Source organism: Lissotriton vulgaris, chromosome 2_1 (genome assembly GCF_964263255.1).
Source record: "Lissotriton vulgaris chromosome 2_1, aLisVul1.2, whole genome shotgun sequence".
Classification (NCBI taxonomy): domain Eukaryota; kingdom Metazoa; phylum Chordata; class Amphibia; order Caudata; family Salamandridae; genus Lissotriton; species Lissotriton vulgaris.
Genome location: NC_141687.1, coordinates 1,700,785,041 through 1,700,804,128, shown reverse-complemented (window position 1 = coordinate 1,700,804,128; position 19,088 = coordinate 1,700,785,041). Strand labels below are relative to the sequence as shown.

The 19,088-nt window shown below is 47.2% G+C and overlaps 1 protein-coding gene across 4 annotated transcripts in view; it reads right to left on the bottom strand.

The window, feature by feature from the left end:
• The window catches only part of LUZP1 (leucine zipper protein 1), a 246,131-nt gene that overhangs the window by 29,861 nt on the left and 197,182 nt on the right, over positions 1–19,088 (bottom strand). For all 4 annotated transcript variants that reach the window (XM_086957677.1, XM_086957675.1, XM_086957678.1 and 1 more), the window contains exon 3: positions 479–681. In XM_086957677.1, coding sequence (XP_086813803.1) covers positions 493–681 — 189 coding nt within the window. In that variant the 3' untranslated portion in view covers positions 479–492. The remainder of the gene's footprint in view (positions 1–478; positions 682–19,088) is intronic.

Genomic DNA, 19,088 nt, shown 5'->3' with positions numbered 1-19,088 from the left:
AGCCTTGACAAATCTTCAGACTTGCATGCTAGGCAGGACGTAACACGTGTTGGCAGTCCAGTTATCTGAAGATGTTAATTTCTTAATAAATAAAGCTGTATACTTTTACAAAAGAGCTGATTATTTGTGTACCAAATGTAATAACAAAATCTGTTTTTCGAGAACCATAAAATATAATCAAGTATAATTATCGTTAGGATAAATGCATTCCAACTTAAAACGTCTAAACTCATGTGGCGCAGTAGGCGCAACTCCCTTGAATGTACCTAAATTCACCCTCCCACAGACAGATTTGTTAAACCATTTGTCTAATATGCTTGACCCAGAACTGCTGAGCTTGACATGTAAGATCATTACCAATGAGCCAAAGTCAGGGAACAAATAGACTTAACTGATATGGCATGTTAAATGTACCATATCAAGTTACATGATGTACAGTGAACCTCGGAAGGTTCAGGAAAAATGAATAACTGCTCACCTGTAAATATAAAATTATTTTTCCTCCGAGAGGTACCTCCTGCTAAGTATTCGGTCTTCTATTCTGCTACCAAGTCTTTGCTGGTCTTGCTGGGAGTCAAGTTTGGTTGAATACCTCTTTCCACTAGTGTCAGTCCTTGATATCCTTTCAGAAGACGCAAGCGGCCTTCTGCGAGATCTGATGGTTGTATCTGTGCCCTCCTCCTGTGCGAAAATAAATGAAAATAAGCTGAAGGAACCAGGCAATGGAGAAACGAGACGGATGAAAAGAAAACATTTTTATAGCAGGCTCATGCAGTAAATCTTGTTACGGAGTTGTTTGAGAGGAGGTACAAACTCATTGTACCTGAATAAGCATCACAGGGCTAAAGGATATGCTACATAAAGTATAACAATGAACCACTTACTATCAATTGGAAATACTCACCATAATCAACTAAATAACACAGTAGCCAAGTAATGTTTCCTGCGCAACTCAATAGTGAAAGACAAAATCTCCATCACTTAAGTCCTCATCCGCTACCAATAAAGAAATTACCTAGGAGTACTTAGTAAAGCAACCTGCCTAACAAGATGAAAGCCTCCATCATACCTGCAGAGACAGCACTCCAGAACATGGAATGTCTTGATGCACTATCGGGTGATTAGCTACGCTTCATAAATCCAGAATTGATTGAGCCTTTACTAATACTACCATGAACACCATTTCTATACCTCTGAACTTTGTATTTATCCTCGTCATTAGGAAACCCATATCAAGACTATTAACAATTGTTTCTCAAACGTCCAGAACCCAAGTAACATCCCCGAGAGCAAGATTTCATGCGTGCATTGAGCACCAAAAGCCACTCAAATTTACCACTAGCCAGGTTTCAAACCTATGAGGGAGAGACACTAGAATCTCAGGGACCTTCTAGAGTTGAAGCAATCAGGAAAATCCTCCAGGCTTATGGCTTCATATAGCATGTCCCTCTTTGAGCAAACAAGTCCAGCGGCAGGCACATAGATACAGCATACAGAAAGTGAAGCACATATTGAGGACTCACACTTTCTTAATGCATATACCAAAACCTGAATTTTAAGACTGCCAGAAGTTTAAATTTTATTTTATAATGCCCATGCTATGCTGTAGCAGCTACACCATTCCTAAAATCAGTTATAGTCAAAGCCTTGTTTACTGAACCAGAACATTTCATTAGTTAGTGTTGTTCTTGCAGGGTTGTTCACCAATTTTATTGGAGAGAGTAAGGACCCAACTCTTAGCTGAAAAAGAAGAATTATGCATAATTAAAAAAACAAGGCTTATGGATTAAGCAAATCTATACAATGCAATTCTCTTGGTGAACAGGACTGTTTTGGTAAGAGATGACTCTCTGATCTTGTTTTATCTGGCAAAATCTTAAGCAATCACCGTGGATCACACTGCACAACCCAGGAGTATTGTTGTATCATTTGATTAAAATAATACTGTGGCATTGCAATACTCAGTACTAACAAATTAGAGGAGTAAGAATTACAACCTTAATCAACAATACCCTCAAACAAGGCTAAGTGTTGGCAATCTGAATACTTTTACGGGGCACACTGCTATTAGCTTCTCACCATGCCGCTTTTCCTCCCCGTTCCACAGCAGCCTGTGCTGTTTGCATGGAGGGAGTGGTGTTGCGATGGAGCTCTCTTGCCTCCCTCACTTCCGGTGGCATAGCTGGGGTAGCCATCTTGGAAAAGTCACGGTCTAGTCTGGTCACGCAAGATAGCTATAAATATGCTAACTGTGCGGACGCGCTGGCGGCACGCCAAAGGCAAGCCCGTCTGCGCCCATCCGTGCACAGAGTTAGCCACTATGCCGAGTTTGGAGGAAACCTAGAAAACCTTTGACAACTGAGTGTTCCTCCCCAGGGAATGGGTAAGCAGGAGGAGGCTGAAAGGGGTGCCCAATTAGTGACCTTGACAGGGATAGGGATAGGGACAGTAGTTAATTCGATCAGTATGGACTCTTCGAGATGTGGCCTGCTTAATGTAAGGTCCCTCTGCAAACACTATCTGGAAACACAGATGCTGTTAGAGTTTCATGACTTGGATGTCCTAGTGGTGACGGATACATGGGCTCATCCGACTCAGACTTAGAATTGGGCTTAGCCTGCCCTCAGGGCTACAAACCCTTTCATAAACCACGTCCTTGTGGTAGAGGTGGAGGGGTTGGGATTTTCTTTAAGGAGGTCTGGAACTATTCACCCGTGGATATCGACATGGTCGATGGGGTTGAGCTACTTGGCTTTGCCTTAAATGACCTTGGGCACCAGGTGCCGACAGGTATTATCTGCTATAGGCTGCCTGGAGTGGCCAGCCTGCTTCAACAGAAAAATCTGATTGACTTGTTCAGCAACATGGCTCTCTTCTCATGCCAGGCTTCTTATACTAGGGGATTTTAATCTATGGGCTAATAGGTATTATCTGCTATAGGCCGCCTTGACTTGTTCAGCAACATGGCTCTCTTCTCATGCCAGACTTCTTATACTAGGGGATTTTAATCTATGGGCTAATGGGAGCATGGGCCCAGGGTATAATAACCTCCTACAGTCATGTTTAGATTTGTCCCTTAGTCAATGGGTGGTAGAGCCTACTCACACAGGGGGACATACCTTGGACTTAATATTCGCCAAGGAAGATTCACTGGAAGTTATGGAGGTGTCTCCGGTTGGCTGGTCTGATCATTACTTGATCAATTTTGATGTGGTTGATATCAAACGAAATGATTCTGTAGGGAAGGAGACAAGACGCTTCCTTAGCAGGGATTGGAAAGGTCTGCTGAGGAAAGCTAGCTCTACCCCAGTATTTACTCTTAAAGGCTTGTTTGAGCCGGGGGAAGAGGTGGAGGACAACTATGCTGCCTTTTGTTCACACATTAATGATCACCTTGATGAGATCGCCCATCAAAAAATGCTAAAAAGAGATGGTAAACCTTCAGTGCCTTGGTACAAAACTGCTTTGAAAAATTTAAAACTTGGCTGTAGACAGGCAGAGCGGAAATGGAGGAAGAAGTACTCTGTGATAGACGAATCTATTTGGAAAGAGAACATTTCTAGCTATAAGAAAAGTATTGTCTCCACTAAAGTGGAGTACTTCGCAGATGTAATTCTGAAGGCCCCTAACAGCTCCAAAAGTGTTTTTAAGGTATTGAATGATATTGCCAATCCGGCTTGTACTAAAAAGAAGATCCCCCCCCCCCTACGGAGGAACTTTGCGACAGTCTGGCTTCCTTCTTTGACAAGAAGATTAATACAATTATTGAAGGGCTAGAGGAGAACAGTATGGTTGATAAGACCACTGACCGCTTACTCGATGGACAGGAGGACTCGAGAGTGATGACGGAGACCTCGGCTCAGATGCCTCATTTGGATCATTTTGACATTCTTTCCACTGAGGTGTTTGAGCAAATTGAGCTTGGGGTCTCCTCTGGCTCACCTTTAGACCCCTTTCCACACAGGGTCTGGAAAGTGTTTGGTGCCGAACTGTTTACCCCTCTCAGACAGCGGTGCAATCAATCTTTGCACAGTGGGATGGTTCCCTCCTTCTGGATGTAAGCAGTTGTCTCCCCCTTACTGAAGAAGCCCTCACAGGACCCAGCCTGTCTTAAAAACTACAGGCCTATTTCACTTCTTCCATACCCAGTGAAGATCATTGAGCACCTTGTGAGCAGGGCACTCTCCCAGTTCCTGGAGTCTAATGGTCTACTGGATAATGTTCAGTTTGGATTTCGCCCGGGACATGGGACAGAGACTGCACTGGTGACTGTGTTGGATGATCTTCGTTTGCGTGCAGACAAGGGTCAACATGCCATCTTGATCCTATTAGACCTGTCTGCCGCATTCGACACAGTCAATCATAAGGTCCTTTTGGAACGGTTGGAAGGAGTTGGGGTAGTTGGTCAGGCATCGAAATAGCTCCATTCACATCTATCTGATAGATGTCAGGCCGTGGGTCTCCCCCTTTCCAGTCGAAGTTTACCAAGATCCACCACGGTGTGCCGCAGGGTTCGGCAATAAGCCCCATTCTTTTTAATGTATATATGCGTCCCCTGGTGGATATTATTAAATCCTTTGGCAAAGGCATGGCAAACTATGCAGATGACACCCAGTTGATTCTATCACTGGAGGGAGAACAGCCATCCCCATTGGAGAATTTTCATATCTGCATGCAGAATGTGGTCCAGTTTAAGAAACAACTCTCTGCAATTTTTTGCAGATAAAACTGAAATTCTATGCACTAAGAATGGGAGTGCGCTTATTCCCTTCCGGCCGACTTCTGGCCTATTCCTGCGGACCCCCCAATGTTACCATCTAAGTCAGTTCGCAATCTGGGAGTTTCATTTAATGAGAAGCGGACCTTGGAGACACACGTTAATAAAACCGTGGCAAATTGTTTTTCCCTTATTAAGGTTCTGAGGAAAATTCTCCCTCTGTTCCCTGCTCAATCGCGCTCCTTGGTAGTTCGGAGCGTGATTTTGAGCAGGTTAGATTACTGTAATTCTCCATTGTTGGAGTCTCCCAAGTTTCTAACGAGTAGACTGCAGAGAATTCAGAATATGGCAGCCAAGTTGGCTTTGTCACGTCCCCGTCATTCCTCCTCTTCTCAGGCCCTTGCGGAGCAGCATTGGCTCCCTATAGTGCAGAGGATTTATTTTAAATCTCTCTGCGTTGTGTTTAAGGCACTGATTGGGTCCCTTACCACTTCAGAGTAAATTCTGCTGGAATGTCCCTTCCCGCTGCCTACGGTACTCTTCAGCTGATTCGTTGAAAGTACCCCTGATTAGAAGAGCTAAGCTGGGGGTCAAGCTTTCAGTGTTGCTGCTGCAAGATTTTGGAACAAGCTACCCTTTGAGCTGCGACAGATAAACGATATTCTGCCCTTTTTTAAACAAATAAAAACTTGTCTCTTTCCTAAAACCTAACCTCTAGCTGTTTCAGATCAGAGTTGTCTACTACTGTTTTTCCCTCTTTAGCGCCAGGATGCCCAAAGGGTTGCAGTACGCGCTATACATTTCTTTTACATTACATTACAATCATTTATTTTAATTTATTCATAAGACACATACATGTATTTGAAGAATGCTCACTAGGAGCTGGTTTGGTTTTAAACCGGTCATTGAAGACATTACGCCATCTTGCAGCAAGACCTTTGAGTAAACATGTTATGTTGTCATATGGATAAGTTCTGTGTTTAACAAAAAAAAAACACTAATGCATAAAGACACTGGATTTGTCTAAAAGTGTTAGTTTTTGTTAACACATGATACTCACAAGCACATTTTATTAATGTTTTGTGAGACTTACAATGGTGGACTAGGATTCTCAAAACCTGTAACTCAAAACTGACGGGTTTTTATTTAATTAAGGAGTCTATCGAAGATTCTGATGTTTGTAATAAGGAGCACAAGAAAATGGGATTGGGAAATATTTCAGGTAAAAAAAATCCTTTCCTAGCTCAGGTAGTTAGTTTTAAGATCTGTACGAGTGTGCGGGATAAATAAATAAAATCCTGGTGCTGATCCTTTAAGATACAAATGAAGGTAGCCGACAGGTGGGGAAATCCAATATGAACTCTGTTTTGCAAGGAAAGCAAACTGGTATAGTCTGAAATCCGCTAGATTTACCCCTTCCAGAGATTTATACAGTCTCAATTTTGTTATGCTAATCAGAGCTTTTTTCCCACGCCAATGGAATTTAGTGATGAGGATATCTAGTTTGTGGTGGAAGTCATCTGTAAGGAGAAGTGGGAGCATACTGATTAGGTAATTAATGATCATCATTTTAATGGTTTTGATACTGCCCCAGCAGGTGATCAATTTCGACCACCACGAGTCCAAAAGCTTGTTTATTTTTTCTAATATTTTTTCCCATTTTGGTGGGAGGTTTCCATCAAATTACTCCCAAATTTGATACCCAAATATTTGATAAAGCGTGCTTGCCATTTTAGCCCGAATTCTCCCAAGATATCCTCGTGCCGTGGACATTTAATGGTTTGAGGTCTGATTTCTCTCTATTAAGTTTATAACCTGAGTAGGTGGAGTATTCAGTGATTGTATCCATCAAAGCTGCAATTGATGTTTCCGGTTGTTCGGTCATTATTAATATGTCATCTGCGTACAAGGCTAACATTATTTGGATGCCCTTAATATCCACTCACTTAATGTTCGTGTTTAATTTGATGTCTTGGATAAGGGGTTCTAGTGCCAATAATAATAGGGATGGTGATAGTGGGCAACCATGTCTAGTCCCCTGTTGGAGTGGGAAAGGTTCAGAGTGAGCCATTAATGACAATATGGGCTGATGGATTCCCGCAAAGAGCCATCACCATACGTATGTATTCCTCACCTAAATTGAAGGAATGCATACATCGTTCCCAAAATACCCAAGAGACCCTACCAAATGCCTTCTCATCGTCTAGTGTGATAGCAACGGATGGCTCTGGTTTAATAGCGGCATTTTCTAAAACGTGGCACACAGACAGGTGTTATCGTTAGGCATAAGTGTTCATAGGAAACCAACCTAGGAGTTACTTATTAGTTTGGGGAGGGCAGCATTGAGTTTAACAGCTAAGATCTTAGCATTGATTTTGCAGTCCACATTGATGAGGGATATAGGTCTGTTTTTCGGTGAGAGGTGCGGCTAGAAGTGGAGAGGGTTATCCTCAATAACCTAAGTCCTCTCGCACTGCTCACAACGAATAGACTTTATCCACCTAGCTCTAAGTCTATTTTTAAAAATACAAAAATAGCACTTCTTAAGGAGGATAAGAAGCTGGCGATTAGTATTAAAGGCTCTAAAATGGAATAACTCTGGTTCAATAGCAAAATACTCTATAAAGGTAAAAGCCTATCCCTAGAAACATGGATTAATAAAGATATCCTCTTCCCTGATCAACTGGAAAATGCATCATATTCAGATACATTCTCAGCCCTTCACAGCCCTTCAATCGAAACATAGCTTAGCTGATATTGAATTCTATAACTTCTTGAAAATCTGAACGGCCCTCTCAAAAACAAAATTACCCAGAGCCCAGCCTTCAATCTCATTGTATGTGTCAAACATTAACAAACTGGGCCACCAGGTCTCCCAGATTTATAAACTCCTTCGTCCAAAGACCTCTAAACTTAATAATAAGATTATCGCCGTATGGGACCAGCAAACTTCGGCTCCTCCAAAAGAACAGATATAGCCCACACTGTGGAGCGCAGTATCACACAATAAAATCACCCCTGTTCTCTCTCAAACCAAATACTGGCTATTACACAAAGCATTTTGGACTCCTGCCCGATTATTCTCTTTAGGTCTTCGTAAGGACGAAGAAATGCTGTAATTGTAACCAAGAAACTGGGGACTTAGCCCATCTTATTTTTCAGTGCTTGTCAATAAAGCCTATTTGGGACAAAATGTCTGCCTTCTTAACTGGTATGTTTAACTGTACATTGGTCAAAGAATTTTCCACCCTACCTATGGCCTTCTCGAAGGAGGATTTAGGAACTGACTCTGATAAGAGAGTCAGTTCCTCTCTGACTCTGATAGGAGAAGTGTGGCTCACTGGTTAGAGGAGGCATACCATGAAGCAGAGGTCAGACCTGGGACCAGGGTTCGATTCCAGACGCGGCAGGGTCCTGAGCCCAATTGTCCACGGACTCGATAATTCTCGCTTCGGTGCCCACTCTAAGCACAAGTTCACACTATGCAGCTCTGGGCAATAAGCTTGCTTAATCTCCACAACGGCCCCCCCGCGGCGGGATGCCTGGCTTTCACCTTGGGGATGCCCAGTACGGGTTATCTCACAGGGAAAAAGCCAGGACGGGTTCCCAATGCAAGCGCCGAGATGCCCTAGGGTAAGTCGAGCGCTATATAAGAACACACATACATACATACATACATACATACATAAAGCTCTACTTAACATCTGCTGTGAAAATGGTTCTTGCTAACTGGAAGGACCCGAGCAGGACATCTTATAAAGACTGGGTAAACTGGATCACCCATCTCAGAGTGGCTGATTTTTAAAAAAAAATGTATTTGTTTTTATTGCAGATATAAAAAACAAACAATGAATTATTGCGACCTCCACATCTCTGAACCTCATAATTCGCCGATCAGCAATGTTACTTCACAGCCATTTAGCCCACATCCCGGAGGCCGGGCGGCATTAGCTATCAATCTTACAGAGATATCGAAGGAACCATCGCGTACAGGCATCTGGTCAACAGTAAAATTGGCATCTGCTTTTCTGTAACTCCCAACCCCTCCCCCCCCCACCCCCTCCAACAACAATTAACCGATGACAGAGTCCCCCATATGACAAATACCAGCAATTCGAACTCGACTCATCCACACTCAGTCATCCTTAGGGAGCGTCCCTTACCGGGCTCTCTTCATAATCTGCCTTCTATCGACTTAATGTCACAGTTGGGAGCCTGTTCCCTGACTATTCCGGTCTTATTCCCTTGCCTGAGTCTACTGTTCACTAAAGTCCCTCTTCTGTCAGAATCGGATCCCAACTAACCCTCCCCTTATCCCACCCCCTGTAACTGCTGCTGATGTGGGCCTTATCCATCTACACATAATCACAACTGTGGCTACCTGAGGGATCTATACATACATGTCTCCGTGTCCTATAGAACCTCCTATATTGGCCATCTCCTAATCCTCGTCCTCAGTTAAATAGTCGTTTAGGGCCTGCACCATTGTTTCCCAGGCCCTTGCCATTTCTAATCCCTTCACATTCGCTGTGCGAGTTGCTTGTCGAAGTCTGAGCGCACTTTCACTCTGTGCCCATTTCTGCAATTCGTTCGTCCATCGCCTAGTTGCCGGACCCTCTTTCGATTTCCAATGCCAAGTAATTTCTCTCTGGGCCACAATAAGGCCCAGGTCAATGAATGTGCTTGTTACTTTTGTCTTGGCCGTATGAGGGAACCAGAGCAACAGACATGTCGCCATATCGTACTCCACCTGTTGATCAGTGACCGCATTAAGAAGCTCCCCCAACTCCGACCAATATGACCCAAGTTTTGGGCAGTCCCACAGCATGTGATCTAATTCCACATCGGGTGTCAGGCATCTAGGGCATGCTGCCTACTGCACCCGGAAATATCTCTGAATCTTTCCCGGAGTCAGGTAGGCTCTGTGTATTACAAAGAAATGCACTTGCTGAAACCGGGCATTTCTGCACCCCTTCCACGTTCTCCTCAAAATATGGCCCCAGGTCCGGTATGGGTTTCCCTATACTTTCCTCCCATTTTTGCTTTAACGCCGTGAGTGGACTCAGCCCCCCGTGAAGCATTCTAGTGTGGAGGTAGGTGACCGCCTTGAACGTACCTGCTGACATTACAACATATTGGCAGGCCATGGTTGTGCAGGGTTCCGATAATCCTGCTTTCCAATGTTTCTGTATAGCCGCCGTCACCGCCGTGTGCAACAAGAAACTCCCATCAAGGAGGCCAAATTGGTCCTGGAGCACTCTGAAGGGCACCAACACCTCATCAATATATAGGTCCCCCACCATCTGAAGGCCCAAGTCCTCCCAATCCAGTAATGGAGACCAATCCCCTCCATGTGGCAACGCCGTCAGCATCCCCAAAGGGATCTCCGAAGCATAGGGACGCGCCGCCCCCGCTCTTTTCAAGCTTCTGTGCCAGCAGAGCCGCAGGGTTTTCTCCTCCATGGTCAGATGTCGCAATTCCAACCTCTGTTGCATGATAATATACGATAGGATAGGTCTCTGAATCCCTGTCCCCCTGTCTTGATCTGGGCCCCTAAATTCTCTTGCGACATTCTGAGTCAGAATCTGCAGCTGTGCCGCCAAATAATATAATTCGAAATCAGGGACCGCCATCCCCCCCTCAATCTTAGGTCTCTTCATCGTTTTCAGTGCTACGCGGCGCCTCCCATGTCCCCAAAGGAAGTCGGTTGTCAATGTTCCTAATTCCTTAAAAACCCGCTGAGGGATCCAGACTGGCAACGTGCGGAAATAATAGAGCAATCGGGGCAAAGCCACCATCTTAAGCAATGCTACCCTGCCTTGTACCGAGAGGGGGAGAGACGCCCAAAAGGCCATACATCCCTTAAGGGCCCTAATACAGCGACCTATGTTTCCCTCCAACAGGTCGTTGGCTTCATGATATATGCGGACCCCTAGGTAGGTGAAGCATGACCCTTCCCAAACCACATCCGTCGTCCGGGGTGGACAGGGCGCGTTCGCCCGTAACGGAAAGATGCACGTCTTGCTCCAGTTGACCCTAAGGCAGATAGTCTCCCGAATCACGACAGCATCTGAACCGCTCCCTCCAGCGCCGCCGCCGAGTCCTCCAGAAACAGCAACAGGTCGTCCGCATATAATGAAATATAATGGTAGGCTCCGTCGCTCACAATCCCGCTGTACGCCATACCCGACCGTGCCTGGGCTGCCAGGGGTTCTATTGCCAGCGCGAACAACAAAGGAGAGAGCGAGCAACCCTGCCTCGTCCCTCTGCACACCGGATATTCAGAGGATATCACAGATCCCAGTCTCACCCTGGCCAACGCAGAAGAGTAGAGAACTCTCGTCCAGCGTCTGAATTGTTCTCCCAGACCGAACTTCTCCAGTGCCCTGTCAAGGTACTCCCATTCCAGGCTATCTAAAGCTTTTTCGATATCCACAGATAGTACCGCCGGCATCTGATCTGGCTCTAGTTGACTCCCCAGTACCCGAACAAGGCGGCGGATATTAGTCGAGGTATTCCTGGTGGGAATAAACCCGGCTTGATCGGCATGGACCAGTGTGGTCATGTGTGGCAACAGTCTAGTGGCCAGAATGCGACTCAGGATTTTGTAGTCCACCGTCAGCATGGACAGCAGCCTATATGAGGTCACATCATTGCCATCCCTTCCGGGCTTCAACAACAAAACTATCAACGCCTCTCTCATCGACTGAGGCAGGTGCCCCATCTCCAAAGCTTCTGAATAGACCTCCAGCAACCTGGGCGCCAAAATATCTATGTATTTTGCATAAAATTCAACCGGTAGGCCATCAACTCCCGGCGTCTTGTTCCTAGCCATTTCTTTGATAGCCATTCTAATCTCTGGCACCGTTTTGTCGCGGCCCAGTCCTCTGCGCTATTCCTCATCTAGCACCGGGAGTTGAACGCTCGCCAGATAGTCCTCAATGTCAGAAGCCTCTACGTCTGACTGACTTCGATACAGAGATGTGTAGTAATGCAGGAAGGGTGACATAACTGGGATTGAGAATAGACCGTCTCTCCCGTTACCTCCCGTATGCTCATAATTGGACTCCCCCTGGGTTCTGGATTCGCCAGCCTCACCAATAATGTGCCTACCTTATCCCTTTCCTCGTGTACTTTAGTGGTGTATAACCTATAGTCATAGCTGCGCAGTCTTTCTGTTTCTGCCACGACCAGCTCCTTCGCTTCCTGCAATCTAGCATGCAGTGTCTGTCGGTCGCTCCGGTCTCTGCTGTTCCAGGTCTCTCAATGCATCGTCCGCCCTACCGACATCAGCCAGGATCGTTGCTCGTTTCCCCGAAAACCTACCCATGCATTGGCCCCTCACCACTACCTTGAATGCATCCCACTCCACTGATCTTGCAGTAGCGGTTCCCCCGTTCTCGTCAAAGTATTGTTCAATACCTCTGCGGATGGTATCGCTAAATACCCTGACATCCAATGTGTTGGGCTGCAGCCTCCAGGTGGGGACCGCGGATCTTACTCTCTGCCACTGAACACAGGCCAACAGAGGGTTATGATCGGATATGGTCCTAGCTAAATATTCCGTATTCGTCACCATAGCAGCTATCGAACCACTACATAGTATAGTTTCAATTCGCACATGCAGTTCGTGTATCGCCGAGAAAAAGGAGTAGTCCCTCACGTCAGGGTGGTGCTTCCGCCACACGTCAGTGAGGTCCCATCTTTCCTGCCAGTCGGTTCTATGCCTCACAAGCCTGCGCACCGGAGAGTCAGTCAATGGTGGGTGGGATCTGTCCAATAGCACGTCAGTACTACCGGTCCTACCAAAAAATGTGCCAAGGAACCAGAGAGTCCATCAAAAAAGCGGGCTTGGTCAATATTTGGGGCATACACACTACACAATACCACATCGCGGCCATACAACCTGCCCGCCACTGCCACAAATCTCCCTTCAGGGTCCACAATATGGTTCGTGGCCTGCAAAGGGATTCCTGCCCTCACCCAGATCAACACCCCTCTAGCAAATGTCGAATAGGTAGTGCCGAACACCTGACCACGCCATCTCTTCTGCAGGGCGTCGCATTCCTGCTTGGTGAGATGTGTCTCCTGCGACAGCGCTATCAGAATCCCACGTCTCACCAAATACGCATGCACCTTACAAAGCCTTGACATGGTTCGTAGGCCACGGACATTCCACATGAGACATTTCAAATTAGGTAACGTCCCCATTGCAATCACCCCTCATCCTCCCCAACTGCGCATCACAAACGCCCACATCATTGCAGCCCAACCCAACACATAAAACTCCCCGTGAAACTCCCTCACCCCCCACCCCCCAGAACAGGACCCAATAACCCAGTATCAGCCCCATCCAAACTTCCACTACAACACACACAATGTTATTCTGTAGTCGCCACTACAGAAAGCCTTAAGGGCAATAGGAGGGTAGGTCAGAGCCAACAGGAGGCAGGCCTCGCCACCACCCCGAGCCCAAGATCCCATACAATTGTCCGCCGCAGTACCTGCAGTTCTTTAGTTTATCGGTCATAACAGTCTCACCAGGTGCCAGCCAGCAAGAACCCACTCCCGGAGGCATCACTCGTTGAGGATCCCATCTGCTGTCTGGGGGGTGACCAACAGGCCCTGTGCACTGTCTGCATCTGAGAGTTTCGCACCAGACTTTCCACCTCCATCTTCAGACTCCGATCCCAACGACTGCCCTTCTTGTTGAGATCCTGTCATCACTGCTGTCGCCGCCAGAGCCCCTCTCCTGTCCGCCGCCATTTGGGTGCTCTGCAGCGTCTTTTGGGTTTTGTTACGTTTGCGGATACGTTGGGATTTGCGCACCTGGGTAGGTTTCTGCTTTCCGCGGTCCCCCCTGCCTCTACGGTCCGTGCCCGCCTTATACGACTCAAGCCAAGTCCATGCTTCTTCAGGAGTCTGGAAGAAGTGTGTTGACCCATCCAGGATCACTCGCAGCTTGGCCGGGAAGAGCAAAGAATATTGTATCCCCTCATCTATCAGTTCCTTCTTCACAGACAAATAAGAGGCCCTGCGCTTTTGGACCTCCTGGGTGTAGTCCGGAAAAATTGTAACCGCACTGTTCGCCACCTGGAACGGGCCCTCTGAGCGTGCCCGTTGTATCAGCAAATCTCTGTCCTTGAAGTGCAGAACCTTGACCACCACCGGCCGAGGCGGGCGACCCGGTACGGGCGGCCGGGCCAGAACTCTATGCGCTCTTTCAAGGGAGAAGAATGGGGACAGGCCCTCCGGGGCGACGGCCGTCTTAAACCAGTTCTCCATATAAGCGACCATATCATCCCCCTCTGTCTTTTCGGGTAGACCCACTACCCGTACATTATTTCTTCGATTGCGACTTTCGGAATCCTCCGCCATCTTTTCCAGCGTCGCTAAGCGGTCCATCACATCATTCAACTTATGTTCTGCTGTCAAAACCGCAGGCTTGAGATCCTGGAGCAACAGTTCATTTTCTTTAACCCTGTCCGCCAGCTTGGAGTGATCCGCTCTCAGGAGACCCAATCCCGATGCGACTAGTGCGATATCTTGATGTAGGGACTCCTTGGTCGCAGTTATGGCCTCTAGTATTCGATCTAGGCGTTTGTTCAGTCTTTGTTCCTGTGCCGTCCTCTCCGGGTCATTCTGGGCATCGTGCTCTTCCTCCAGCCCTTTCGCCTTTTCCTGTCCTGGTTTCGGTTTCATATCCCGGCCGTTTGCGGCCATCTCGGTCACCACAGCCGCCGCCTTTGCGATAAGTGATCGTGAGTCATCCTTCCGGTTTCCACGTCAAAACGGCACCTTCTCAGCCCGCTCTCCGCAGCAGCCTTATCTTCCCCTCTGCCCGCCTGCACCTACCCAAGTTCCTGAGCCGCCTGTGAAGCTCAACTGTTCCTGCCACTCTACTCTTCGTCGGGGGATCTTTCTTCGGGCATGCGGGGTACACACCGATCAGGGGCCGCATCTCCCGTGCATCCTCTCCTCCTAAGCTGACACTGTCCACCTCTTAGCTACGCTGCATCGTGCCCATGAGATGCAGCCGTAGAATGACACTGCACTCTTCCATCTAGGTAGCTCCAAATCTGAACCCCAGCACTCACACCTCAGAGGGCAGATCCCCCTCGCCGGCTTCGTGGTCCGGTGGTCAGTGTAACTTCTTAGGTGCTTTATCACCACATTTTCATAGGGGGTAGCTGTGTATGAACGTTCCCCTATCCAGTGATCTACCTTGATATATAATCAGTACCTCTCAGGGGGCAATCAATGTATTGTAGGAGCCCAGTCCAGCGTGCTTCCCAAGTTCGTGCCGTTATCCTAGGTGGGGGACACCAGCATCGTCCGTGGCTGCTGGGACAAACACAATGCCCGCTAGTGCCTACTGTTCTGCCAAGCACTGCTCCGTGATGTGCTTCCCTCAATGTTTTATCCCCCGCTCGGCGTAGGCTTGATTGCTGCTCTTCCTGTGGGTCCACTCGCACTCCAATACACTCCACCAGGACGGGCGCGGGTCTGCAGCACAGCGCTCACCAGGAGTACTCACAAAGTGTCTCAGGGCCTGCCGCCCGCAGCCAATCCACAATGTTTCCCGCAGTTTGTGGCTCCCACAGCGCTCCTGAGCCCAGCCGGCAACTCGGTCGTGGGCCCGCCCCCCGCACCTGGCCTCGGAGCTACAGCGGTAGGCGATCGCTCCCTTGACCTCTGCTGTGGCGGCGCCCCACACAAGTCCAGCGCCGCGTTAACTAGCGATCGGCTCCTCTGCCCCAGAGGTCGCCCTAGGCGCCATACGGGTTCCGCCATCGCCATCCGGCAGCCGCCATCTCTAAGTGCCAGTGCTGCGGCCATGCCCGCCGATCCCTGATGTCGCGGCAGCAGTCCGGTCCCGCCTCGGGCCCTCTGCTCAGCTCTCCCAGAGGGTGGTCCCCGCTCAGCAGGCTCGCCGTACCTCCGTCCGCACCACGCTGCCCCGCTTCGCGGCGCCTCCTCTTTCCGTCCGTCCTCCTCAGCTTGGGGCCGCCGCCATCTCAGTCACAGCGCTCGGCTCTCCGCAACCTTCAATCAGCTCTCCTTGTGCCACTGGGTCCTCCCCTGCTCCAAAAGTTAGCCCAGCAGCCGTCCCCAGTGCTCAGCCGACTATGCCTGCAGTTTCCGCGGCTCTCGTCGGCAATGCACAGGATAATTTGCGGGAACGGGCGTGGAGCTACAGGCTCACGCCACCATCCCTGTCGGCTTCCAAGCCACGCCCCTCTCTCAGAGGGGCTGATATCATTGCATTACAGAACTCTCCATGGAAACCGTCATCCAGGTTGATGTGGAACGCTTTGGACACTTTTCTCGCCTCCTACAAACCCCCATAAACACCACTGTATGTCTATGAATCACACCTCGTGCCCTTAAGGGCGTAGGCCGTGGCTCATGCCCTTACAGCTGTATCTCTTGGATCTATGTTGCTAATTGACATTACCTGTACTAGGCTGTGGTATGTTATGCCTATCAATATCGGATTGCTCTGGTACCTGTATTTGCATAGAACTTTGGAAGCATATGACACAGCTCGTCTGTCTTTTGTTTCCCTTTTCTTCTTCCCCTTTCTCTTTTCTTTTCTCTCCCTTTCAACTAGTCTTTCTTCTTTTATTATTGATCATTTGGGTTAGCCTCTTGATACTCTCATAGGCGTATAACCTCATGTTATGCTTTTATATGTTCCAATATTGGCTTTAGATATAGGATATGCTAACCCTCCTACAGAATCACTCTTTGTATTTTTCTTCTGGAAAATCAATAAAATATTTTGAAATAAAAAAAATGAATAAAGGTAATTTAACCTCTAAGTTTAAGAGGACCAGCAAGTGCTCTCAAGTTAATTCAGTATGTTAATTTTTCAAATAAAATTGACTGGAAAAATTGTGGCATCTTTTTATTATACTCCACACTTTTCCCCTGGGTCATCAAAATGTCCTATAGCTTTCTTAAGACGTGGTTAAGTGAACTAAAGGATATAATTTGAGCATTAGGTGTGTTAGCAGCATCGGGGAACGCAAGCTATGGAAGTGTTCAAACAGTCAATTTTTTATCACTGGTCACTCGTTGCCCAGTCTTAAAGTGATTTTGCAGACTGGTTTCTGGTTCGGGCTGCTGCTAAGCAGAGGACACTGTTCATTTGATTTCCCAGGTTAAAGGGGAAAAGTGTGTGGGGAAGAGGTTGGTACTACTTACTGGTAATTTATGGGAGCAGAGCAAGGGCCATTAGTCAAAACAACATGGTCTGATTTAATTTTTCTTTCCAGTGATATTTAGACGTTTAGTATTAAATAGGGACGGCCAGTAAAACCACCAGGATACATTTCACCCAACTACATACACATGGGGAAGTCGGTAAATCTGCTTTCATATGGAAAATAAGTGAGGGAGGCGAAGTATGACTGGTGATGGGTAGAAGAGGAAAGTATGTCTGATAGGGTTGCAGTATAGTTTACCGTGATAGCTACAATCAAAATCTTTTTAATGGTATTCTTAGGACCCATTGTAATTTCCACATAATGATACATCTGAATTTTTGCTTCTGCGTACAGCAATTTGGGTGCAACTCCCAAGCAGGTGTGTCCCAGGACAATGTGTGATCCCAGATAACTTTGTACACAATCTTTCTGAATAACCACAGGAACCAGCATCAAGCTTAGCTAATGAACCCCAACCTTGTAAAGCAGGTGGTCTTTTAAAACATCTTACATGACACATTTACCTTCTTGAAAAAGGCCAAAAAATATTATTTAGTATCATAAATCATGTCATTTTCATTTTTGCAGGACATGCCTCCTTGCAAAGAAATACTTTGCAAGGGTTGTCTGTCAGAATGTTGTCTTACATATCTTCTGATGTAAATATCGTGTCATTTACATGGTTTACAAAAATATCAGTCCACTGGGTGTTGATTTACTATTATTAATTTCAATGGCGAGATATTTTATAAATTACATTTAGAACAAGATATGTTTGTGAGTTACCATTCTAACTAGGAAATTCTGGTACCACACCTTTGAGAGAAGCTCTCAATTTTTTTTCTACAGAAGATTGTGAAATTCTATGACCCCACTAGATCTAGAAACCTGCATGCCTTGGTTATAATGTGGATTCAAATCAAGAGCAGCTCACCAGTAGACTCTCAGATTACTGTTCTGGGGGAAATAACATTTGAATCGCCAAATACGGGCTCCCTCACTGCATTTAAACCAATGCAGCTCTGCTTGTGCTGGTTCACCAGCTCGTAAACATGAGAATAGCCCCATTTCAGCAACAAATAACAGTCTTTTCAGAAACTTAATCTGTTGGGTATTCACAGACCCATCTATACGTGTTAGTAAAATCTAAGGTTGAAAAGGTGATACTGCTCAACAAATGCATGAGTCATTGAAAGCATTCAAAGCAAGGGATTTCACAAGTAGAGAAATAATGTCAATAATGGTGGTCTTTTGGGGGGCATGGCCAACCACCAACTAAGATGGCTGCTTGTTAGAGCGACTCCATCACCCGGCTGCATAATCCCTTTCATCCAGTCACTTATCTGTCCCCTAGCCGCAATCTACTGTCACCTTGTTAATTTGTGGCTTGTAGGGTATCCAGTGTGCCCAACAAATCCGCGCTGCAATGCTATCTGTGGGGCCAACGCATGTGAGGCCTGGGCGGTGAGGAGAAGCCCCGGCCTAAAGTTTGACATACGCCGCTGTGAGATCACTGGATGCAGCTGATGTCGCAGACGCCGCCGGGATCCATCAGCAAGGACCTCCCTGCATGGATTGAAAACAATGCAGCTCGGACTCCATGAGCCTCAGCAGAGAGGAGGATCCCCCCCGGACATTACAGGGACCTTGGTGGGGGCAGTGCTAAGCAGCGAGCGCCAGGCGCTGGTCAGCCCAGGGCCTATCTGGATGGAGAACCAGAGCTGACGGAGGCAGAGTGGGACGTAGAGGGAGAGCCAGCCTGTTGCAGACTTCACACACGAAAAGGGGCAAAGACCCTGCGGTGTGGACGGTGGCTTAGGAGCTAGCCACAGCAACAGGCTGGAGCGTGGCTGCTCCCATTCTCTGCCGGAGAAAGGGCTGGCTTGAGCAGTGAGTGAGAGAGCAGTGAGAAGCGCCCCACGACTGAGGACTTAACTGATGAGACTAGATCTCTGTAACATGAACATGAGAGTCAAAGAGTTGGAGGATTCAACAGTCACTCTACACCATGGCACGGAGGCCCTCAAGGTCCAGGTCAGTAAATAGCAGGCAAGAAGTAAAATCATGAAGGTCCAACTTGAAGATTATGAAGGCAGATCCCAGCGCAATAATGTGCGAGTCCCAAAGTGGGTAGAGGAACGACAGGGAACCTATTTGTT